We start from the raw sequence: 25,415 nt of genomic DNA, 5'->3' as shown, positions 1-25,415 counted from the left end.
GAGAGCACAGACAATTAAATATAGGTGTCTTTAATGTGAAGCTCAATCTCACCCTTAGTATCTCATTCTTAGTATCCTATCTACTCACTAAAGTAAAAAAATCAGTGTCCTGCAGTAAAAGAAAATGTAATAATGTTGTTCTTTGGGCATGTACATATACCATATAACACATAAGACAGGGGATTTTGAATAGTAGGAATCATTGAGGCTGTGTGTATGTCCAGTATCCTTATGTGAAAGGCATAGAGTGGAGCATCCATGACCTGTCTTCAGTTCTGTCATTTCTCTTGTAGCAGTGAGATGAAAATTACTGAACATCTATCCTCCTAATCTCTTTGGAGACTTCCAAATCATTTCTTTTGTCAAGTTTCTGAAGAAATCTTCATCATCTTAAAGCTTTCATTGGATTCACTAAACAAAAGGGGGAGAGGGAAGGAAGAAAGAAAGTTTACTGGAAGTGTTACTTTGTATTGACTGCTGTGCCTAATGGTAGTCTCTAAACGGTTACCTCTACTCAGTTTGCATTGGACTGGTGAATGCAGTCTGTGTTTCTGCTTATGGTAGAGCTATATCACAGATAAGTACTCTGGTTTTCGTTCCTGGAATTTCTTGGATACTTGTTCCAAGCTACAGCTCCTTTAGATGGCAATTCAAGTCACTACTAGCATAAGGCCAGTTTCTGTCTTAAAGACTGAAGAGGTACAAACAGCAGTGGCATTTGTACTGGTAACTTACTGTCTCCTGTTTCCAGCTTTGATGAAATCGCTTGGCTTTTCTGAAGGCATCGGAGCTATCTGCTGTATCTGTCAGAATTTCAGGCAGTAAACCCCACATCTGTTGCTTATTTAGACAGAAACTGGATGGAGACCAAATGTAGTTCCAAGTGAGATCCTAGAAGAGAACATGAAACATCCTGTGCCAAAGGATAGTGCTTGACCAGGCCTAGAAGCTGAGGAGGTACAAGCGACATGGCACTGACCTTTGTATCATTCTACAACAGACCCTAGAGAGTGTCTGAAAAAAGCCTTGAAGAAATTTGGAGCATGTCCTATGCATGAGAACTGGCTATAGTACTATATTGCTGTTTAGCACCATCATTCAAATGATAATTTCCTCATTGATGTACTTCTTTTTCCAGCTTTAAGTAGAGATCTCTCCTCTGTCCTCACAGTAAGGGATTCAGAGAAGGAAACAGGGAATCCTTATGCAGAGTTCCACCTCAGTTGGGACGCAGTGGTGCTCAGATGGCCAGCTCCAGCCAGGTCAGTGGTATGTCAGTCATGCAGTGTGTCACATTGCCTGTATTGACCTCAGGAAGACCATCATCTTCTGAATCCAGGAACTGATACTCTACTGTGTTTCCAGGAGATAGAGAGAGAGGGGAGGGGAAAAAAAAAAAAAGAAGTAATATTTAGGCAGCCTAGCTAGTATATCCAAATATGGGGGTCCCTGAAAACAAGAACTGTCAGGGAATATGCAGGAATTCTCATTTTCATCTAAGGGAGCCTTCTTCATTGCCAGATGAAGCAATGATGGAAGTTCAAGGGCAGCGATTGATGACTTATCCTTTTAGAGACTTCTGTCTTGCAGTGTAAAGATTTAGTAGTGAGACTATATTTTAAAAAGTACTGAAAATGCTTAACTATTTGGAATTCTGTGCACCAGTCCAGACATGCCTTTCTCCTTTATTAAGGGGATTCTGGACTCCTCTGTTAGAGTATGGTAAACACCACAAATTGTTCCTCCTGCTTCAGTAGGAATGAGGCATATTACATGCCCTAGAAGGACTTCAGACTATTTTTTTATGCACACAAGCAAACAAAACAGCAGATGAACAGGACAATGTGGTTCTCAATAAACCATTAATAGAACTGAAATGCTGTGGAGGAACGAGCAATATGCACAAGGTGGTGGTGGTGTTTTTTTTTTCTCCAGCAAAGACTTCAGCCATTCACAGATGAACCACTTAAGAATGCAAGTGATCTGGTTCCTGGGAGGCCACTTTTTGCATATCAGCATGCTGGAGCCATTAAACTAGTCTGCGTAGACTTTCTGTTGTAAAATCCACAGTGGCAGATGTTGATGAGCTATTCACTACGTGAAGGATTTGTCAGTCTCCGCTTATATTCTCAAATTAGGTGCTGGTGGATAGAAACTCAGTGGAAGCAAGAAATGCTTTGCAGTATCTAGCGTTGCTGAAAAATAGCATGTCTTGTATCAGGTAAACAAAGGCCTGTTTGTTGCTGACACTTCTGTCGAGAAGCTGGGACTTCAAACTCCAGGATCTTTCTGTTATTGTTCAAAATTTACCTCCATTTCTTGTACAAACTGTTGACTTCAGCATTATGTTAGCAAGCACATGATCTGGCAGTCAAGCTCCAGAAATGGAACGACGAAAGAAAGATAATCCTGACATGATTTTGCTTCCAAAGGTTCAACAATAACATGGAAGAAAACTGAGCAGACCTTCCATGGACAGTCAGCTATATTCTATTTGAAGACAAAGCATAGGTTATATCCTATTGACATCTCTAGAAAAAAAAAATGTGTTCCATCATCTCTGTTTGATAGGACCGTGTTTCTGGGTGCATTGTCTGATTATTTTACTTCAGCAGTGGAGTGCAGGTCTTATACATCATTTCACCAAACTTCCAGTTATCTCTAAAATCTAAAAATCTCCTTTTTGTTTTTTTCTTTTTGTTTTTTTCTTTTTTAATCAACTCTGCCTGCAATTGACAGAAGTTACTACTGGTTTCCTTTTACCATTTCACAGTAACAGCCCATGGTGAACCTGAATTTACAGCACCACGGTCAGCTGCCCCAAGTGACAGCTAACTGGACCTGACAGCCAGCTGTTGTCTGGATAAGTACCATGGACAGCGATTGCTCGAACACTTAATGCAGGACAAGTTTTCAAAGACCACATCTGCTCCCAGAAATTCTTACCCTTCAGGATGGAAGAGAGTTTCAGTGTGGACAGCCAAAATGCATTTGGACCTTCTGCAGGATCCTGAGTTAGCTGATGCACGTATATCTGCTGGTTTTCATTCAGCAATCTTACATTTTCCCAAGGGATCTCAGGTTACTTTCTGTATAGCTGAGGTTGGTCTTTTGTAAATGACCTGTGTCATATCCTCAAGCCAAAGAATCTCTGAGTTTGACACCAATGTGTCCTTCAACTCCATCCCAGAAGAATGCTTCTTGCTTTCTCCCATTCAAATGGAGCAACCCTGGTTGTCAAAACTTTGTCCAAAAAGTCTCTCAGACTCTTAAGTGTCTATGCTGAGCTTTTCTGTGTTGAGTTTAAGAGGGATAGGGAATTACTCAATAGTGTCACAGGTTTTAAATTCCATATACATCAGCCAAACCGGCTTATTGTATTTTTCTAAATCTTTCCTCCTTTTATGAAGTGAAAACTATTTTTCTGTAATTTTACTTTATTTTTTTGACGTAGTTAAGTGTCTTAAACTTCTTCCTGTTCATTTCTTTAGTTGATACACTGTAGTAGGCCATTCCAAAAGCTGGGTGATCTTAATGAAAGCTGTTTAAGAGGATAACATATTACATCTCTCTACATTAGTTGCTTGTCTGGTTTTGCTCTGCTGCTGCCAAAGGAATATCATACACAGTGTTCAGATAATGTTGCTGATAGATTCAGTTGGCAAAACAGAAAGATGAATAGTTTTGGTGATAATAGCTTAGCTTTCATGCATCAAATAGATGAACTGTTCACTTTTTTAAATATAGGATTGATAATTCCATGCCTGCAGCTATCATAATTTTGAGGGAGAGGAAAAAAAAAGCTTTAATCAAAATATTTCCCTTTAACAGGAATGTTTTTGGATTAGTTCTTACTTATGTTGTGTTTCTGCTTCAGTATCTTTTTGAGCTTCCTTAAGTTAATGGGAGGCAAATGTAATGTTTCTTCTGTTTTTAAAATGTTTCATTATTGGTGCTGCTAGACTTTGCTCTGTGTGTCTGTGTATAACCTTACTGGTGTCCAAACCCATGTGCCTATAGACCAGCAAGGGTTTCTAAATTTATGAATGTCATTTTGTGCACCCTCTACCAAATTTTATGCTACCCTTCAGTCTCTCCATCTCCACTAGAGTCACCCACTGGAAGCTACCTTCACCACGAAGGAGTAATTTCTTTCTGTATACCTGTGTTCCCTCTTCTTCAGGTCACCAGCCTATCTTCATGCTGCATTCCTCTGTTCCACATTCCATATGTTCACATCTTCCCATCTACCCTTTCCCTGCTGAACACATGATGCCTCTCCCTCCTACTTTCTTGACTTCCGTTTTACCTGCAATTTGGCCAAAACCAGAACATGCGTATAACCCATCTTTTTGCACATCAGCTCCTAAACAATCGCTAGCTAACCATGGGCTGATGGGTTTTTTTTATTCCAGCATAAAACAACCTGTTCTTATTTTAGATTAACCTACTTTGAAAGTGTGTGCTTAAAAGTAAGTTTAACTAGTGCTGCTGTTCTCTGGGGTCAGAGTTCCCAAACACAGAGTTATTTGGGTATAACTTGTTCTTCAAATTCACAGTCTTTCTAAGTCCATGATAAATTTGAAGTCTAGGTAGACATTCATTATGGAATTCCAAGTCTGGTACAGTTCTTGTAGGCTCCTGTTCACTTTGTTGGAATTGAGATAAAAATTTTAGTTTAGTATCTCATACTTCTGTCTTTTTATCTTTTCTGCTATTTGTGTTCTAAGTCATCGCTTCAAGTTTTTTTTCTTTTCTTCTTGAACATACTATTGGGGGGGGGGGTTCCTTTGTTTTTACTGGAATGGGAAATTTATTTTCTTATACCTGTCCATGTTTGGGCACATGGATTAGACTTTTTCAGGTCTTTCTGGAAAACAGTTTGGACAGGTTTGTTCTTTCTTGAGTCTATGAGTTTGATGGAGAGCAGTTTTTTAATGCCTTATTCTCCATTAGAAAGCTGATGGAGGTGGGTAGACCTTCTCTTTCTTTTATTATTCCCTAGACAGTGATCTCAGGAGGTCCATATCAATATTGCTTCTGGTAATCGTGCTAGCATACCAACCACGTAAGGCTTTGATTGCTTCATAATGCAAACAATTTTAAGTGTTTAACCAGTGTCCTCACTACAGAATCTTTCTTACTGCTACAGTTCATTGCAATATATTTTACGTACATACATATATACATACACCTATATATTAGTGTAACTAGAGTAACGTTAATGTAATCCTACAATTATACATTAAGTTAACCATTTTTATTCTGTGCTAATTTCTGAGTTTAACTGAAGAGAGGGTACTTGATCTGCTTCCCTGTATCAAGGGCATAAACCTGAATATCCAGTACAGTCGTTCAAACCTCTGTGCATTTAATATGTAAGATGCTGCTTGACTCTGGTTCCATATAGTATGTGAAAATAGTGAATATATTTCACAGTGGTTGGAATCCTTATAATACTGATGTATGTGTTAAATGTTTCATAAGCATGTATTGATACAAAATTAATTTATTTTGATATAGGGGATGTCCCACTTTGGTGCAAGCATTACCAGGTCCTAGTACACAAGTTACTGCTGGGAGCAACCATACAGCTATTCTCTTAGTGGATGGCCAGGTTTTCACATTTGGAAGTTTCTCAGTAAGGAAATAATAATATTTACTTATGGGAATAAGTTAACGTATTGTTCAAAGACCTTTCAAAACTGTTTGCTTATACTTGCTCTTACAGAACTGTTCATGACTTCTAAATGCCTTTTGTGTCTGCTAGTTAAAAATGGGGCCTCTAATATTGTTGTGGTTAGAAAAGCAGGATGCCAGAAATTCTTGGTGGTTTTTATATTTTAATGAAGATGGTGATTTAAAACTGGGTTATTTTATAAGGTGCACCAGTTTTCTCAAACTCTTATTGTTGCAAGCTCAGTTGCAAATAAGTATCTGTTGCACATTCTATTACCTGTCTGTCTGCATTCGTTAGAAAAAATAAGCATCCTGTTTTCTTTCATAGAAACGGCAATGAGTTGCTGAAGTTATGCTTACACTTGAGGGGAGATTTTTACTCAGTATAACACAGCATAACTCTGGTAGCCTAGCTTCATATCTGCATGACATATGTTCTCCTATGTCCATGTGGAATCCATTCTTATATTCACTGAATAAGCACTTCAACACTGTTTAGTTCCCCTTCGTCCTGACTTTAGGCCTTTGTGCTTCCTTGTATTTGCAAATACCCCCTCACTGCAATCTCTCCAGAGTTGTCTGTTGTTCATGCTTTCCCACTGAATGGCCTTTTGGCAAAAACTAGGAGTATAGGTATTGAGCTATTTTTATATGCTTTAAAAAAATATATACCGCCAAACACAACAGAAGAGAAATTGCCCCTTTTGAAATCTGTCTTTTTACGAAAAATTAAAAAAGGTGAAGACTGAAATTTTGAAATTGGAAAATCATGTTTTGAATTAAAAGTGTGCAACAAGATGGTTCTTACATTAGGTAATATTTTGTTGTTTTTCAGGCTTTAAGAGCTTTGGTGTCCATGTTTTTGTCAAAAGTGGCTTGGACACGTGAAAGTTTAAGCTTTGTTGACTTGCAGTGAAACTTAGCCCCTGAAAAACCAACTTCACTCTCAGAAACAGGATTTAAAGGCCTGTCTGTTGACTGAGGGGTTTTTGTTTTTCTAAAAGAAAAAATAAATTTAGACCATATTTAGACCACCTGTTCTATGCATCTGGTTTTAATATTGTAATGCTTGAAAGTTTGTTGAAAGCCTCATAAAGTCAAGACAACCTCAAAAGCAAGCATGTGTTTTAGTGAAGATATTTTCAAGTTTACTTACATACAGTGTTACGTAGAAAGAGAGATGAGTAACATGCTGGACAGACAGTATTTGCTGTACGTGCATGTTTCTTCTCCCTTACAGTTTTAAATAAAAAGTTGCCTTGACTTCATTAGCCTGCAATGAATTTCCTTTGCCTGAGTGAGGTAGATGGAGTCTGAACAGGTTTATTGCAGCAATTTTTACTACATACTTAGGTACAGTATAGGAACTGTTGGTTCATCTCTCAGTAACTAGTGGTACGTAGGAGATAAGGCCTTAGATCTCCACGTCAGGACGTTGATAAGCATATGCAGAGGTGCTTGCTTAGGCACTTTATGCTCTTTTTAGCTCAAGTTTCATGTGCTAATCGATTTCTAGGTACTTTTAAGAGGTATTTGCTTTGTAAGACTTACAGTCCATATAAGTTCAGAATTGAGTGGAATTTAGACTGTCTGAATCTGAATGTAGATTTATTTTTTTTTTCCTCCTATTATTTCGTTCCTTGTTTAGCACTGAAGTTATTCGGATATTGAGTATGAAAGGAGAATAAATGCTTTTATATCTGGTTCTGAAGATGGAAAGAAAGGTTATCTGTCATGGAGAGTTTGAGTTGCATTAAAAAAAAAGTTCACTCAAAAACCTAACTTAATAGGGAGGACATTATCTGTCAATAACTTGTTCCTTGTATTTAAGTGTGTAATGCTTCACTTAGAGTAGCCGTTGCTTTTTGAAGGTAATTTTGTGGTAAGCTATCTCTTCCAGATTACTAATTTTGTATGTTGAAACCAAGTAACTTGTTCATCTTTGAGACTTACCGTTACTTACTAATTCTTGTATTCTCTCTATAGAAAGGTCAGCTTGGTAGACCAATTCTGGATATGCCCTACTGGAATGCAAAACCAGCACCTATGCCTAATATAGGCTCTAAATATGGACGCAAAGCAACATGGATTGGAGCGAGTGGAGACCAGACTTTTCTCCGGATCGATGAAGCTCTCATTAATTCTCATGTGCTTGCTACGTCAGAGATATTTGCAAGCAGGCATATAATAGGCAAGAACTCTTCTAGAATATTTTAAATGCTTATAGAGGTATTGGAGAAAAAATAGCATCGGTCATGCGAACAATAGAGGAGTGACAAGTCAAAAATGCGAATGGAGGGAATTAAAATATTTTGACTTTTTAGTTGTAGTGCATATGGTGATCCTAGCTCCTTTAGAAATGTAATTTTATTAAAAATAGGAATGTAAAAGTCCAAACTTTTCTTGCACTTAAATCTCACTAGGGTTTATTTTTAGCTATAGCAGTACATCTGTTCTTCCCTACTACATTAATGCTTCATGCATAGAAAATGTCACGTAATGAGTGGAGTCTTCATGTTTTTCTGCTCTTTTTGCTCCCTGATCTAGGTTTGGTACCAGCTTCAATATCAGAACCTCCTCCTTTTAAATGTCTTCTGATAAACAAAGTAGATGGCAGTTGCAAAACATTCAATGATTCTGAGCAGGAAGACCTTCAAGGTTCTGGTGTGTGTCTGGATCCTGTCTATGATGTTATTTGGAGGCAAGTGTGGATTATAGCTATTAAAGTCATAGTACAGAAATCCTTTTTAAAACATTTTGGGAGGCTGGAGATTTGATTATGCTCATTTCCCTAGTAAATGAAAAACAATTTTTAATCTTCCATGTATGTTTTTTCACATTTTTTGGATGATTTGTTCAAGTAAGCCCAAAACAAACATCTTCTCTTGCCTGAATTTTTTTGATTTCCTTTCTTTTTTGCATCATTCTCATTCCAGTCTCATGATGTTCAGGGGACCCCAATCTATTCTGCTTATTTTCTCTTTTTATTCTTCTCTTACTTTCCTCCATCTACTTAACACATTACTGAATATTTTAGTTTTCTTGCCATACCCACCTTCCACAACCTTGTGTCTTAAATCTGCATTTTTCTCTCAGGCATTAGTGATTAGGACTTGAATAGGAGAAGGTGTGGAGTAATAATATTCTTTTAGTTCTGATATTTTGAGAGGTCAAAATAAAGATACTTATTTAGGTGACATAGACATTCAAATTACGGTTGTATTTATTTTACAGTCTTTGGGGATGGTTGCTTTCAGAGGAGTCTTTGAGCAGGCATAGATCATAAGCCCTCATTCCAAAATAGAATCATAACATCCAATTCTTCTATAATGATTTAAAAGCTATTTTAGCCAGGATTTGGAAGAGAAATTTGAACTGTCATCTGGGTGCAAGTGGTGGATGATGTTTAAACTGTTTGAAGACTTAGGCAAAATGCGAATAATCACTTACAGTTAGAAAAAAGCAGGGAACCAGCTAGGCATGTTCTAGGCATATTTGCTAGGCATGTTCCTTTATGACCTCTGAAGTTCCTTGGATGCTGTAGTCCTGCATTATGCACATCCCCAGGATTGTAGTAGCTAGGTACCAGTTCTTACTTAAATTATGCTGAGGTTTGAAATAAGGAAGGGTAGCACCCACATCCCTTAAAGCTCTCGGTCATGATATTATCAGCATGATTAAAACACACTGAAAGACTCAATTTACGAAAAATGCAGTTATCGATGGCCGTGGGAAAGCAGCAAGTTTCAGGGGAGAAAAGGTGATGACACTCAACTTGATGTAACATAATAAAATGGTTATTCAGCTTGAGGAAGTTCAAAGTCACATGTTAAAGATGATATTATGGGTACACATGGGTTGAGGTGTTTTATTGTCTTGCAAAATTTTGGGGACTGTAGAACTAAATCTAGAGCTTAAATACTTAACTGAAGAATGGATTCTTGGAGTCTGTGCAGATTTATTTCTGTGTTATATCCCATTCTTGTTTAATAGAAAATACTAAAACAGTCTAAAGAAGAGACATGTTAATGCATATGCATATTAGTAGTGAAGTATTTGGTATATTAATTATTATTCCTGGGCATTTTTATCCATGCCTATTTAAATGAAGAGGGCAGCTTTTGTGTACAGAAGAGACAGCATGCTTGATTACATGGATTTTAAAGATTTTCCTCACAGCTTTGTGACTTACTTTTTCAGTTAGTAGTGAAATTCAAGTGGTTAAATATGTATATGTGTGTGTGTATAAACTTGCACATTGCTAACTCATTGAAATCCTGAATACATATGGTGTCTTATATTTTTAGTTAAAACTATTTCTTTCTCTGTTAGTTAGACCATCTTAGCCCCATTTGGACTTTTAGAACAGTGTACCAAGTGAAAATTCCTTTTGTGCTTACTCAGAAGACTCCCATAGGCCTATGTCTTTGAACTGTTTCTTCCTTTTACATAGTGATATCAAAGACTTCTTTTTTTTTTTCATTTTCTTTTTCTCCATGTTAATCTATAGTATAGAAAGTCTTTGTATTCCCTTGTTTATGCTGCCCTTTTCTATAATCCCTTAAATAATCATAAGGTGATGTTATCCATTTTAAAAAGCCCAAACAAAATATGTTGGGTTTCTCAAGATCTTTTTACTCTTATTTGAAGGTAAGTAACCCTTTTACTTTCAGTTGGCATCCTTATCATTTTTGAGCACATCTGCCATTTTATCTAGTACTTTGCTAGTTACTTCATGCTTCTTAATAGATTATGCCGTTTTAATATTTATGAGCTTTAAAAAGTGTCTTAACATTTTCTGAAATGTGTAAACCCATAAGATGACTTTGATTTGAAGTACAATAAGAATGTTTTTGTGTCTTTCCATTTGCTAGTGTGTTAAGCTAGTAACGTTTATATGTATTCGGTGTAAAGATGCTCAGTTTTAAGAGTTTGTACTAGCAGATCTACATTTTACATTAAATAGCTTATAAAATTTAATTATCAGTTAGATTTTTGTATTTTTTTACTAGGTGAAAGGTTTTTTTTACTCTGTTTTGTCTTGCTCTAGGTTTCGACCAAATGCTAGGGAACTGTGGAGTTACAATGCAGTAGTTGCCGATTCCAGACTTCCCTCAGCTCCAGACATGCAATCCCGGTGTAGTATTTTGAGTCCAGAACTTGCTCTACCAACAGGTTCCAAAGCTCTAACCACCAGATCTCATGCAGCTTTGCACATTCTAGGTATACATTTATAGTTAATGAGTCAGAAGCTTAGATGAAATTAAGAGAAGAAACGTTACTTAATGTATAAATGAATTGTAATCTAACAGCTTTCTGACTTTTTTGAGTTAAAATTTTACTTTGTAATCTTTCACCATTGCTCTTAACACATGATCTGGCTGATACACATTAATTTTAATCGAAAGAGTTCTCTTCTGCCATCTTAATGATGTTAGAGGATTTTAGAGTTCTGATGGAACCTGCTACTAGAGGTCAGCAGAATAAAGTAAGAGACCTTCATAGATGATCTTTTTGGCCAGTCTGCAGAATAAAGTCAGTTCTACTAAGTTAATCTGGAGTCTCCAAAAGACAGGAAAAAAAGTGCTCTTAAATAAGCTATTTTTATTTTAAAGTAAATGCAATATCTAAAGTTAAATTTACTCTTTGCAGTTTTGTATAATGGGGCACTAAGAGTAATATGATTTCCTTTTGTAGTCTAAAAGGCTTACAAAACAAAAAGTAATCCCAGTGTGTTCATGTATAAACTGGCCATATGCAACATACCCAATGCTTCAAAGCACAGTTTTGGAAGTTATTTTAGCTCGCTTGCTCACTGATTCTGAAGAGTGATCAGTTCCTTGTCCTGCTCCCTTCATTGTGTGTTAGAGATGTGATAAATTTTAACTTGAACAATACTTTTTTGTGTCTGAGTCAGAGTAAGGCATGTTAGGTACCCACATATATGAAACAAAATGCTTTTCATGAAGGCTCTCAAATCTGCCCATAATTCAGTCACGTCTTCAACTCTTTTTTGGGAAGGGAAATGTAAAAAGGAAAAAAAAAATGAAGGTGTTTCTGGCAATTTATTCACCACTGAAAAAGTTGCAAAGTAGATTTAATCACATTTCTTGGTTATTCTGGAAAGTGAATAAATTAAAGGAAATCGCTCTTTGATAGCGAACCTTGAGATTCTACAGTAGTGACCCCTGACCTAATCAAACCTATAATGATATTTGGTAGCATATGTGTGGTTTAGGGACAAAACAGGTTGCTTTGATCTTTTTAACTGTAATCAACAATAAGAAATTTTGAGTTGTTCTTGGTTTTGTTTTCTTTTAGGTTGTCTTGATACTTTGGCTGCTATGCAGGACTTAAAAATGGGTGTAGCAAATACAGAAGAGGAGACTCAAGCAGTAATGAAAGTTTATTCTAAAGAAGACTATAGTGTTGTTAACAGATTTGAAAGTATGTATACAGTAAAATTTTATAGCACAAGCTGATCAGGCTTGTGGAATAAAAGACTAAGATAGATTAATTGTATTTTTGTTGGGGTTTTTTCTGCAGGTCATGGAGGAGGGTGGGGTTATTCAGCCCACTCAGTAGAAGCTATCCGTTTCTGTGCTGATACGGACATTTTGTTAGGTGGTCTTGGTCTTTTTGGAGGTAGGGGTGAATACACTGCTAAAATAAAGGTAAGTTTTTGGGTTTGTTTTAAACAATATTATGTTTTAAAATCAGAACTGTAGAAATGCCACCTAAAACCATGATTAATTTTATTTCTTCATGAATGAGTGGCTTACTGTATATTAAAAGCATTAGTAATAGAACTAGAAGAAGGCTTCTCAGTAAGCAGTAATGAACCTTATGCAGGTAAGGTGGGTAAAGTAGACATCTGAGAATTACTATTCTTAATTGTTAAGAATTGGCCCATTCTTACCTTCACTAAATGCCAGGCCATCTTACAGGTGTCTTAAGCAGATATGGCAGTGGGTAGAATGGTTCTGTGATCTATTTACACAAAGCTTAGAGGTCCACCTGCAGAAAATTGGTGTTGTGGGCTTCAAGTTAGAATCATGTTGTATGTCAGAATACATGATGGACTGCTTCTCAAAACCAGAAAAGAGTGCTTAGCAGCAGCTGGTATTCCTTTGGTACCAGCTGAGCCATTGCTTCCTGCTGCCCCTGCCACTTCTTTCTCAGGCTGCTCTCTGGATAGCTTCTCAGCTGGGTTTCTTTAACTGAGAGTGAATGCAAGTAAACATACTTAACTCTGTTTTGTGCCAAACGTGAGGCCGATTAGGGCTGGAGCATGTGCGCTGATTTAAAATAAATAAATAAATAAACCTGGCTTTGGATAAAAAAGCTCACATAAACACACAGTGCTTAGTTACTGCTAAGTAGCTTCTGTTCCTCCATTTAATAAAGTTTTCAGAAACTCCCTGAAAGACATTGTAAAGGAAGGATTTAATATCTTTCTGAGATTTATATTATATGTGTATATTTGGAATATGTTATTGTTGTTACTTGTCATTTACTGGGTTATTGAGTTTTCTTTTTCTATTTTCAGGTGAATAGGTATTAAGGTTTGTTTTAGGGAAATGGATGGCATATGCTTAGCAGTAATATTTGTATAAGGCAATAGGAGATCCAAAATACGTAGTTGTACTTTATTCTAGTTTAACACAATGACTGAGAATTGCAAATGGTTAAGGAAAGCCAGAAAACTTAACAAAAAAAAAAAAAGGCATGACTAATGTTTAAATACTAAAGGTAGTAACCCTATGAAAGCACTCTAGTATTATTTTTTTCAGTTTGTTTCTGGTTGTCTAGTATTAGCTTATAGCCAAGATAAGATTTGCCAGTCCTACCACAGATGAACCGTGTATTAAATAGGTGTTTGCAAGAGAAGTCATAGACATGTATTGTGCTCCTTTTTCAAAATGGTCAAACTGTAGAAGTGATTTTTTGACTGAGTGTCTATTGCTATTTTTTAAAAGTTAATGATATTACAAAATCCTGACTTCCAGATGGGAATTTGCCTGTCAGTGATAGTAACTAGTGATACTTTTGGGAAGGGGAAAAAAAGTAGTAGACAGCTTCCAGAATGCCAGACAGGAAAAAGTGGTATGATGAGGTTTCTAAGAATATTTTTACCTTTTTTCTTACTCCACCAGTTATTTGAATTGGGTCCAGATGGGGGAGACCATGAGACTGATGGAGACCTCCTTGCTGAAACAGATGTCTTAGCGTATGATTGTGCTGCTAGGTAAGATGTTTTCCTTACCTGCTTCTACCTACTTCTTGATCTTTATTTCAACTTTCTTCATACCCATTTTAAAATCACTTTAAATATCAACAGAGATGATCTACATCATTAGAATTTTGTAGCAAGTGATTTAAAATTTACACTCAAACAAAGTGTGTTGCGTAAAGTAGTAAAACACCAAATACCTCACCAAGGCATTATGGTACTAAATTAAAAGAAGGAAAAATCATCTCACACTTGCTCTTGTATAAATCAAAGTCAAATCCCATATTCCTGTGACGAGAAGACAAGACAAACAAAATGTCGCAGCAGCTCTTTTGAATACTTCTATCAAAAGGATGCTTTCAAGCACAAATGGGTATTTGCATTAAACAACTCATCATTAAACTTACTGCAATATGAAATTATCATAACCAAAAGAAGGGTTATTGTGCTTCAGCTCATTAGAATACAAGCAGTTATTGCTTGAAAGATTTTATCACATTTGCATATGGATGGGGTTAGCCATGTTTTAGCTGCTTTTTCATTCCCTGTTATGAAATAATTTAACATTCAAATCATCCATGACTAATTCTTTGAGGTTTAATTCTTATGTATCAATACCCCTAAATATATATTCTATTAGTTTCTTAAATATTCATGCATAGTTCCTAAGAATTTATGTATAGGCTCTTGTTATTTACAAAAATTTACCCAGAATTTTCTGGAATAGAAGAACATAATTAATACTTTACTTGCAGTATTATATATTAAATGTAATTGGGTTTGTGTGTGTTAATTTTACTTAATCTCTACTTACTCTGTTTGGCATTTGATATCTGATTGTTTCAAAATGCAAGATCAAGCTAGACTTAGGCATTTGTAGGTCCTTCTGAATTATTATTTTTTTAATAACTACAATATTTTTCAACGCAGTATTTTTAAATGCTGAATATAAATAGATAATTGAGATTAATAATTTAATTCCATTAATTTTCAATTTTCTTTTATAAGCAGGGTGTAATTTGTTAAAGATAAATCTGAAAACTAATTCACATATATCTCTTTCAAAATTTACTTCTCCTAGAGAGAAGTATGCAATGATGTTTGATGAACCAGTACTCCTACAAGCTGGCTGGTGGTATGTAGCCTGGGCAAGAGTGTCAGGACCTAGCAGTGATTGTGGATCTCATGGACAGGCCTCTATTACTACAGATGATGGGTATATATTTTTTTTTCTCTATTTTTTAGTGCAAAAGAAGAGGTCTATATTGCTTGAATATTAATTGGATTATTTCTCTTTCAGTGTTGTATTTCAGTTTAAAAGTTCCAAGAAATCAAATAATGGTACAGACGTTAATGCAGGGCAGATCCCGCAGTTGCTATACAGGTAATATTTTGACCTCTATTTAGAACAATTTATTGACGTGTTTTTTAAACAGACGCCCTGTTAAAGTAAGCATATGTTTCATGAAATTATTATTGTATTAAGCTAAGGAAATCAGTATCTGAAAAATTTAGGGAAAACTTAGTATCTTTGAGAAAAGTAATAAAACCATTATACCAACATTTATTTCTTTGCAGTTTTTTTTAAGAGGTCATTCTTCATATATATGTTCTGAGACTTTCATTTAGTTCTGTAGATCCTCATGATTTCATCTAAAGTGCTTCATTTTTTTGCTAGTTGGGAAGCATTCTATTTAGTAGGCCACAGTTTAGGAACAGTATACTATCAAACAGATGATTTTAATGCGGGGAAAAAAAAAAACAACAACCAAAAGCAAATTGTGCTTTACAATAAGTTACCATAAATTTATTATTCCCGTATAAATGTTATGTAACTCTGTTTTAAAAAGCAAGAACTCTTTCACTGTATTGCTAATATTTTTTTTTTCAGATTTCCTCAGATATATACAAGACCTAATTTTTATATTTTATGTATATATATTCCCCCCTGCCCCCACACTGATTCTGAAACTTGGAATTTCTTCATACCTGTTCTCTTGCTATGTCCTTTCTAAGCATGTCCTTTTCAGGGTCCTTTATCAGAACAGTTCACTTTGCAGGTAAGCTTTGTGTCCATAGACCCCTATCTCTTCAGAGGAAGGTTTCATTTTGACTGATGCACATAAAGTCCTGGCATAACCTGTTCATCATTTGGGTGATTTCTATGGAGAGATGGCTGTAGCCAAAGACAAACAAGCCTTCGGGCTTCTGAAGGAGGGATATGGCTGAGGAGCCATAAGTGGCGCAAAAGGAAAGGTGCTGCAGTAGCAGGTGCTGTCTGTATTTTTTTACCTCTACAAAACTAGTGTTCTTTAAGAAATAACACTTCTAGTCTTAAAAATGTCACCTGAAGAAATACAGTAAATACTTGTAATAATTTCATATGTACTTAGATCTCGCCTATATTATCAGTTGTTACAGTTCTGCCAGTTGAATGGAATTCAAGATATTTGATTGCTGGTCTAGAAGGATTAGGAACTGGAGGAAGTTATGCTGAAATCGAACATTTTTTTGATAATTAACTTTTCTTCCACTTTTGTTCCACTTGAACGATACAGACAGTAAAAATTCAGTGCAGATTTCAAGTCAGTTCTTAAATTGTTCTTCCAGGCTGCCAACGAGTGACGGCAGTGCGTCCAAAGGAAAACAGCAAACCAGTGAACCTGTGCATATTTTAAAGAGATCTTTTGCCAGAACTGTCTCAGTGGTGAGTATTATCAAGAATCTTCTGTGTTTCCTGCAAGTTCATTCATACATAGAAAACTGGAAGATGTATGTCTGGAAATAACTAATGACTTTTTCTGTCTGCTTTATCAAGCAGAAGTTGGTTATACTGGCGTATAGAACATTGTACATTTTTTTAATTTTTCTAAAGATTTCAGATGTAAACTTTAAGCTAAGCTAAGCTTGGTATTGACCTGAGGATGAGAGCCTAGAAATGTATTTGTTTACAAGATTTAGTTTACGTTTCGTGTGTTAAACTATTTAGTTTGGGGAGTTTTGGGGGGCTGTGGGGTTGAGTTCATACTTACAGGTTGTATCCAATGTACAAGACTTACTCCCTGCTGAGAAATTAATATTAGCAGGCTTTTCAGAGTTTTGAGGGAGCTTTACTACATGCTGCCTTCCATGGCTTTTAAATTACTGTAATTAATTAGTCATTGGTGAGATTCATCTTCCTTTTAGATGCATTCCGATATACAATGAGGGTCAGATAGCATTTAATTAAACTTTGATAAGCTGAGATAAGGAATATTAATAGGCACAGTGAATTGCAACTATTAATAGAAGATAGTCTGCAATTCTTCACCTACAGCAGGTGGTTAGTCAAATTTTGAGGAATACTGCATTAAGTTGAAATGCAATATTATAATACAGGATAAGACCTATTCCATGTTCATGTTTTTGAAGTACAGTCCCTTCCTTATCTGTTGCAAGCAATGATTATTTGATTTTCAGTTCCATCCTGGTTTATATTTTATACTGCATTACGTATACTGTCAGTATTCTCAGCTGATAGTTACGCTGAAGTTACTGCCTCCATATGCACACTTGAAGTCCAATTTTCTTAACCAGCTTGCTTTCTCACATTTATGTATTCTCCATTTCTTCAGTATTCTGTAATGATCAGGATGATTTTCCTGTTCAGGTTTCTTCTAGAAATGTACTAGCTACATGATTTGCATTTTTAGTAATCATATTATCAACATATTAATAGCTACTCTTAATACATGTTTGCTTAAAAATATTTGCATTAAGCTATGAACTCCTGTGGCTTTTAATACTTCGCATTGTATCCTCCCTCTTCATTATCTTGCTGCTGTTATTCCTCACCATAGATCTGAATTGGGGTAAGAGTAGAGTGTTGGCTTTCTGGAGCATTAGGCATTTTATAGCTAACTTTGAACAATCAGCTTGAAGGTATACCCGTGGCTGGAAGGTATTCGACACCAAATACTTGTAGTTTGCCTTCTGAGGTACAACTTTATTAAACTACTGACTACATTTATAATAGTAGAAACAAATTTTTGGACAAACGAAACTTTTTAAATCCTCATGTGCTTCTGCTATGTGCTTCTGCTGAACTTTCAAGTACTGTAAATGTGATTTAGTTCTCATGATCCTGCAGATCATAACTGTTTAAAAACAAAGCAAAGACAGACCTGCTAAGTCTTTACTGTTATGACAAGAATGTGTTCTGTTAAAAGCAGGTATTACACTATTCATATGTAGACAAATCAAGTAAAATTTACTGAGAAGTCTCTATTACAGGTGAGTACAGTCATTAGTTCTTAAATAACTGAGAGACTTCAACACATGTAATGTTATAATATGTTATAAATTACTTTTAGCATGATATTACAGTGAAGTATTCCCTATATTCTCAGTGCTCTTTTTTATTCTCAAGCAAATAGGATTTGCGTGTTGTATGGTAGATGTGTATAGACATAAATACGTTTTCATAATAAACATGGATATAGATGCTATGTCCTTTTCATCTTATTCTGATGCTGAAAGTTCACTCTCTGTTTTTAACACAAAATCTGTCTTCTGTATCCCTCATACCCTGAAATAGGAGTGCTTTGAATCTTTATTGAGCATTCTTCACTGGAGCTGGACAACACTGGTGCTGGGAGTTGAAGAACTTCGTGGACTTAAAGGATTCCAATACACTGCTACTCTCTTGGATTTAGAAAGGTTGCGTTTTGTGGGCACCTGCTGCCTGAGGTTGCTGAGGGTCTACACCTGTGAAATATATCCAATATCAGGTATTTCTCTTAATTCACTTGTTTCATATTTATCAGCAAATAATAACCTATAGGACATTGAAAACTTGAGCTAAGTATTCATGTAGGGTGTGCTATAACATGAAATTCCTTATATAGATGGTTTTATTGGAGCAATTAAGAGACTTACTGGCAGAAATGGGAAATTTGCAATGATCTGCTTAACCAAGTATCCAACACTGCATGTTTACACTGTAACTCATGTCTGTTTTAATTTGTTGTTTGGCTTTATGGTGGAGTTCTTTTGGACTATTTTGTATCTTCTTTTTTCCCATTTCTGTACATAGTAGCTGCTTTGGTGGTGAGTACAATTTAAATTTGAAAGACATTATCTGTTTTTCATGCCTGTAGTTTAACAACGCTCATGTTAAAATGCAGCATATATTATGAAAGACCGGAAAATTGGAAGTTTCTGATGTTCAGGTTTCTTTGAAGTCGTTTAACACCCTTCACTGTTTTAATTTTGAAATTAACTTCTCTGAATGTGGATTTATCAGTGTTGCTAAATTCTAGTTGTTTTATTTGCATGTAAAATATGCATTTTTATATGAAAATGTTTCATTTATTGTACATTTAATGCTCCTCTTTGTGTAACCCTCTAGCTACAGCTAAGGCAGTTGTAGAAGAAACCAGCAAACTAGCAGATTGCATTGGAAAAACTAGGACCTTGCTGAGAAAAATTTTATCTGAAGGAGTTGATCATTGCATGGTGAAGTTGGACAATGATCCACAAGGATATCTCAGTCAGCCCCTGAGTCTTTTAGAAGCTGTTCTTCAGGAATGCCATAATACGTTCACAGCTTGCTTTCATTCATTTTACCCAACGCCGGCTCTCCAGTGGGCATGTCTTTGTGACTTGCTGAATTGTTTGGATCAGGTACATTAAAATGGCACAAGTAAATATTACAACTTAGCTTGGCCTTTTGCTCAAAGAGAAGCCAAGCGGTATTTAAAGCCTTTATTCCTTTTTTGTGTTTATCCTGGTTTGCAACTTGAATTCTGCTGTGGTTTGGTTTTTTAAATAATTTGGTTTAGTGTGCATTTGTTTGTTTTTAAAAGAGCATCCAAGTTCAACAAGCACCTAGGAACTTCTGTCTCCCTTAGCGGTGAGGTTCTCTCTGGGATAGTGAAGAAAATTTGTGGTGCTGGTAACTGTCAGTACCTGCTTTTTCAGTGTTGAGGCCATGCCTTATATGTGATTACTCTTGCTGCACATTGCTTAGGAGCATACATGTAGCTTTTTTTCATACTTATAACTAATACTTGAGTATTTTCTCATTATTAAATGTCACAACAGTGCTCTGGTCCAGCAAAGTACATGAGAAGCTGACAATAGTATTCTGTAATCAACAACTTTCTTCTAAGTATCTTGCTTATTGTGAATGAGCATCCCACGTCTAAACAGTGTAGTTGCTTGCTTGTATTGATTGCAGTGAGATGTAAGCAATTTGCTTCTTTGCATAAAAATTCATTTAGCATATAAAAATTCAAGGAAGAATCAGTTCTTTAATATATTATTCTAATGAAATTATTTGATTAATTATAATAAGTGCTTTGTCTTCAAAGGGTGCCATAATTTCAAAAGTAATTTTAAATGGGTTTATTATTTTAAAACATGTCAACCAAAAAATTTTAATTACTCCAATTTGAAAGATCTAAATGGAAGCTCATGAGAGAAGAGAATGTAAAATTCACAGAAAAGCTAACAGTATATTAAATTCTTTATCTAAATTATTTTTATAATTACTATAAAACTGGGAAGTTCCATTCAAAAGTAGTTTCTCCCTCACTTACTTTGAGTGCAATGGTGCTATTCTGTTGATTTCTTTTTATGTTTTTAGGACATCCAGGAAGCAAACTTCAAAACCTCCAGTAGCCGGCTTCTTGCTGCTGTTATGTCTGCTCTCTGCCATACTTCAGTAAAACTGACCTCTATCTTTCCAATTGCTTATGATGGAGAGGCGTTGCTGCGATCAATGGTCAAACAAGTCAGCACTGAGAATGACTCTGCTCTGGCCCATCGTTTTCCTCTTTTGGTTGCACACATGGAAAAACTTAGTCAGGTTAGGATATATTCTAAAAAATTTAACAACTTGTTTTACTTTGCAACAAAAACCAGTTATTATGTAAATTGAAGTTTTAGCTTTATAAGGATGCATCTGTATTTGCCTGACTGTTTTCTTTCCAAAAGCCTTGTTCCGGAAACTTACTATTTTATCCAATTTTCATCTTTCGGTCTGAAATACTCTTAATTTTTGCTCATTCTCCAAACAAGAAACAATTGTTCTTATTTATTTTTGAATACTAAATTGGCAGAAATACAGTTTAGAGCTGTCTTCTGTTGCATGGTGTTTTCTGCAACAGTTTTTCAGCTTTTTCACGTGATCACAAGAATGAACATGTGGATAAATTCAGTGCTTTGAGGAAGAGTCAACACAGCTTTGGTAATAAAAAGTTGTGCCTCCAACTGGAGTTTTTAAAGGAGTTAACAAGCAGGTGGACAAGGGAACCCCAGTTCATATATTCTATCAAAGGTTATTAAATAATTTCCTAACCAAGGGCTCTCAAATGCTGTATTTTTGCAGTTCTGTTATTCCAGAATAGATTTACAGGAATGAAAAGGGTAAATATGATAATCAAAGATATGGAACTACTAAATAGTATTCTTCACTTTAGAAGACAAGAGGGGTAAGGTCTCATGAAATTGTGAATGATGCATGAAAAGTAAATAAAAGATAATTGTTGTGCCTTCCAATACCAAAACTTTTGAGCAACCAGAGACCTTAACAAAAAGTAAGTTAAAAGGTAGCTTCTCTTCATAAAATATGCAGTTTAGCTGTGGAACATCTTCCTTTAGGCTGTTGTTATGCTAAAAGTTTTCACAGACTTAGAAAGCACCCGCACAAGTTGATGAAGAAAAAGTTGACCAAAAGCTATTAAATGCAAAGATAATATTTCCGTCTTGCATACAGCTGCCTCTTAACTGCTAAAGATAGAAAGAATTCTGTGCAGGTGTCTGTACAGGTTTGCTTGACTGGATTTTCTTTGCTATCTGTTCACTACTAGGATATTTTTGGGAGACAAAATGGTGAGAAAGACAAACCTTTGATATCTATTGGTAGAGCTTATTTTATTTTTCCTTCTTTGGAATGACTTCAGTATGGATAACTGTTTTGAAAAAGAGTGCATGTCACTGCTAGGTAGAAGACACAGTAGGTGCCTAAGCTTAGATGTGTTTCACAGTCTTCATTCAGTAAAGAACAACTATTTTTATAAGCATCCCACCACTGGTTTTATCTTACCTGTTTTCACAGAAGATTCTCTTTGCTAACATCAAAGCCAAAAAGCTTCTGAGTTTCTTTTTAATGGGCAAGACAATGATAGGAAGAGTTCCATAGGTAGCTGTAGTTCTATTGTATTCTACTGTATGCTTTATAGATAATATGGCAACGAGGGCTATAAGAAAAGCTCTCTCCCGAGAAGGACGACTACATATCTTTCCAATGCAATAAACAAAGTCAACACCACCCTCATTCTGGAAATTAGAATATTAATCAGTTTTTTGACAAAGGAATACATACTGTGATAGCTTTGAGAATTTTTAACTTTTTTTTTTTACCCTCTAGACATTTCTTGTTTGTAAGAAGTCATGTATTTTTCAATTACCTAATGCTTATAATATGTGAAAATCAATGTGGTTTTTTTTAAAGTAAGAACAATGTCATTTGTCATTTTTCTGTTCATAATGCAGAGCGAAGAAAATGTTTCAGGGATGACAAGCTTTCGGGAAGTGCTGGAAAAGATGTTGGTCATTGTTGTTTTACCAGTACGGAACAGCCTTAGAAGAGAAAACGAACTTTTCTCTTCACATCTGGTTTCTAATACTTGTGGGTTGCTTGCTAGCATTGTGAGTGAGCTTACAGCATCAGCATTAGGATCTGAGGTAAAACTTCTATAAAGTCAATTACTAGAAGTCTTTCAGGACAAGTAGATTATGAATGTGATACAGGCTGTTGCAGGAATTGTATAGATGTGCAGATCTTTCGCAGATGCTGGATTTCTCAGTTCTCAGTAGCTTTCAGATGTTTAACAAATTTAAAAGCATGTATTCACTGTATTAAGGAAGTACTGTTGATAATTAGCTACTTCATCATGGCTGCAGAATACTGCAAATTGTTTACAAAATGGCAATTTTCCTTTGAGTGCTTCTCTTTTTCCATGCATGTCTCTGCATATATAAACTCAAAATATAATTGTTTGATGCTCACTGGAGGCAGTGCCACATACCAGAGCATTTCTGTGCCTCTCATGATATCATGGGTGCCTCATGTTCTAATCCTATCTACTTTTGATTATGGGTCAGAATTTATAATGTGTTTTGTTTACGCATTGTGTCTTCCTCCTTTATGTGTAATATACACCTTACACATATCTTCCTTTATATATTCAATATTATATAATATGGGTATTATATTTCTCTATATCATTAGACTTTTTTTCAGTTTATTTGCTTTGTATTTGAAATTGAGAGCGGTACTTAGGAATCCAGAAATTCCTAATCAGACACAGAAGTTCCCTTTAATGACGCTATAATGTCGTTAAGTGATGGAAATTTATGTGATTTTATTAAAGGGATGTCACTGTCTCTGTACTATGAGCAGACTTTTTTCACAGAAAGAACTGAGCTTTTGATAATGTCTTCATTAGATGTTTTTATTATTACATAAGATCTGTATCTTTCCTCTCTTAATCTTGACCTTAGCTAAGGCAGAAATACCTAGCTCTTCTTGAACAACAGTTAAGCTATATTTTGTGCTAATTCATCCTATAAAATGTATATTTAAATACTTGAAAACAGTAGGAATCAGATCCCTAATTTTTTTCTAGTTAATTCCCAATTACCAGGAATTATATTTTCTTTTTTCTTTTTAGTCGATATTGAATAGAAGCCCCAGTAGTGGCATCTTCTATGTTTTATCAGTTGACTTTTTAAATTTACCCAGTTGAAAATCTGGTAATTTAATTCACTTAACTTTGCTTTATTAAAGTTGTCTAACATTTAGCAGTTAATTTTTTCTGGTGCTTGTATTTAACTTTCTACAGGTTGATGGGCTGAACTCTCTCCATTCTGTCAAATCCACTCTAAACCGATTCACTAAAACAAGTCAGGGAAGAAGCTGGAATACTGGGAATGGATCACCTGATGCAATATGTTTCTCTGTCGACAAACCTGGTGTAGTTGTAGTAGGATTTTCTGTTTATGGTGGAGGAGGAATTCATGAGTATGAGTTGGAGGTATTAGTTGATGATGTAAGTACTGCATTTGAGAAAACAATTTGAACAAAAGTAACCTCAGAGTTTTTCATAATATGTTTGTCAAAGTAATATTATAATATTCTTATACAGTCTAGGCTACCAGTAAAACAGTGCACTGGTAGTAGGGTTTTTTGGTTTGCTTGTGGTGGTGATTTTTGTGGTATTGCAAGCTACATACTGTATCCAGTAGGGTCCTTATCTTGGTTATGGTCTTGAAATCTTATTTTATTACAAATAATATTGGAAGTATAGTGGGCTTTTCACTTCCTGGAGCTAAATGTAAATTAGTACCCATTATCTGTCTGCAAACTGTGAAGGATAATAAGAAATAAAGGAGACCAAGTTAAAACATTTTAAACCAAAAAATTGAAGAAAGGGGTAGCCTACCAGCATGGTCAGGCTATAGCTACAGATGTTTCATGTGTTATTGAAGTACTCTCTTAGAAGACGCATAAAACTGTATTGTGTGTTCTTGTAATGAAGAAAAACCTCTGTTCTCTTACACCCAGTTGTTCACTTTAACTGACCCTTCTGATCTCTTCCAAAGGGCAAGCATAGGTTGCTATGGGAAATTAACTTCTCTGCTCAGTAATTTTCTTTTTAGCAGAAAGACTTTACTGTTGCCTCTGAACAGGTTTTTCAGCTTTGTTTTATTTGTAATGCTATGTGTAATAATTTATGCAAGAAAACATAACTTGCACAATTGCATGAATGTGTCATGTATTTACATTATAAATGTATTAAAATGACTTTGTTTCTTTGAATCAGAGTGATCATACTGGAGATTCAACTCATTCTCATAGATGGACATCTTTAGAGTTGGTTAAAGGAACTTATACCACAGATGATTCTCCCAGTGACATAGCTGAAATCAGACTTGACAAAGTTGTGCCACTGAAGGTAAATAAAAGATGTGCGCATGTGTAGGTTTCATGTGGCTTCTTCAGGTAACTAAAATCAGAATGTTCAGTGTGAATTGTTTTTTAGTGTACACATCTACAAATTAATCTTGATGTGTTTGTTTTATAAATTTTCAGTTTCACCCTGTAACTGAAAATTTCAAATCCCGGCAGCAGAAAGAAATTAAGTCTTAATTTTTATAATAGCATAAGGTAGATTGTAATCACTTAGGAATTTAGAATATTCTTGAATGTGCAACTTTTTAATGTGTAATTTGGTAGCTAATTTTCTCGGGTACCTGGTCACTCTTCAAGTAATGAGAAGTAATATTTTACTTAAGTTATGGTCCATAGTTTGGGAACATGGAACAGGTTTGGCTTTTGTTAAATGCTGGATCATTTTGTTAAATGCCCCATCAGGTTGGATGGGGCTCTGAGCAACCTGTTCCAGTTGAAGATGTTCCTGCTCTTGCATGGGGGTTGGACTAGGTGACCTGTAAA

General features: G+C 35.5%; 1 protein-coding gene across 22 annotated transcripts in view; it reads left to right on the top strand.

The window, feature by feature from the left end:
- MYCBP2 (MYC binding protein 2) overlaps positions 1-25,415 on the top strand; it is a 210,179-nt gene that overhangs the window by 85,454 nt on the left and 99,310 nt on the right. For 20 of the 22 annotated variants that reach the window (XR_012773473.1, XM_075488504.1, XM_075488539.1 and 17 more), the window contains 16 exons: positions 5,524-5,641; positions 7,666-7,870; positions 8,227-8,380; positions 10,730-10,902; positions 12,001-12,126; positions 12,226-12,353; positions 13,836-13,927; positions 14,994-15,128; positions 15,213-15,296; positions 16,523-16,619; positions 18,489-18,681; positions 19,302-19,576; positions 20,541-20,762; positions 22,451-22,642; positions 23,803-24,009; positions 24,784-24,915. Coding sequence is in view for 21 of the 22 variants with exons in the window: in XM_075488504.1 (XP_075344619.1) it covers positions 5,524-5,641; positions 7,666-7,870; positions 8,227-8,380; positions 10,730-10,902; positions 12,001-12,126; positions 12,226-12,353; positions 13,836-13,927; positions 14,994-15,128; positions 15,213-15,296; positions 16,523-16,619; positions 18,489-18,681; positions 19,302-19,576; positions 20,541-20,762; positions 22,451-22,642; positions 23,803-24,009; positions 24,784-24,915 (2,533 nt within the window). In the remaining variant the exon portion in view is untranslated. Of the gene's footprint in view, positions 1-1,138; positions 1,263-5,523; positions 5,642-7,665; positions 7,871-8,226; positions 8,381-10,729; positions 10,903-12,000; positions 12,127-12,225; positions 12,354-13,835; positions 13,928-14,993; positions 15,129-15,212; positions 15,297-16,522; positions 16,620-18,488; positions 18,682-19,301; positions 19,577-20,540; positions 20,763-22,450; positions 22,643-23,802; positions 24,010-24,783; positions 24,916-25,415 lie in introns of all 22 variants that reach the window. The other 2 variants (XM_075488587.1, XM_075488579.1) reach the window with 2 other exon arrangements.

This window comes from Mycteria americana, chromosome 1 (genome assembly GCF_035582795.1).
Source record: "Mycteria americana isolate JAX WOST 10 ecotype Jacksonville Zoo and Gardens chromosome 1, USCA_MyAme_1.0, whole genome shotgun sequence".
Lineage (NCBI taxonomy): Eukaryota > Metazoa > Chordata > Aves > Ciconiiformes > Ciconiidae > Mycteria > Mycteria americana.
Note: the sequence above shows the minus strand (reverse complement) of the source record. Positions and strands in the feature narration are given on the sequence as shown.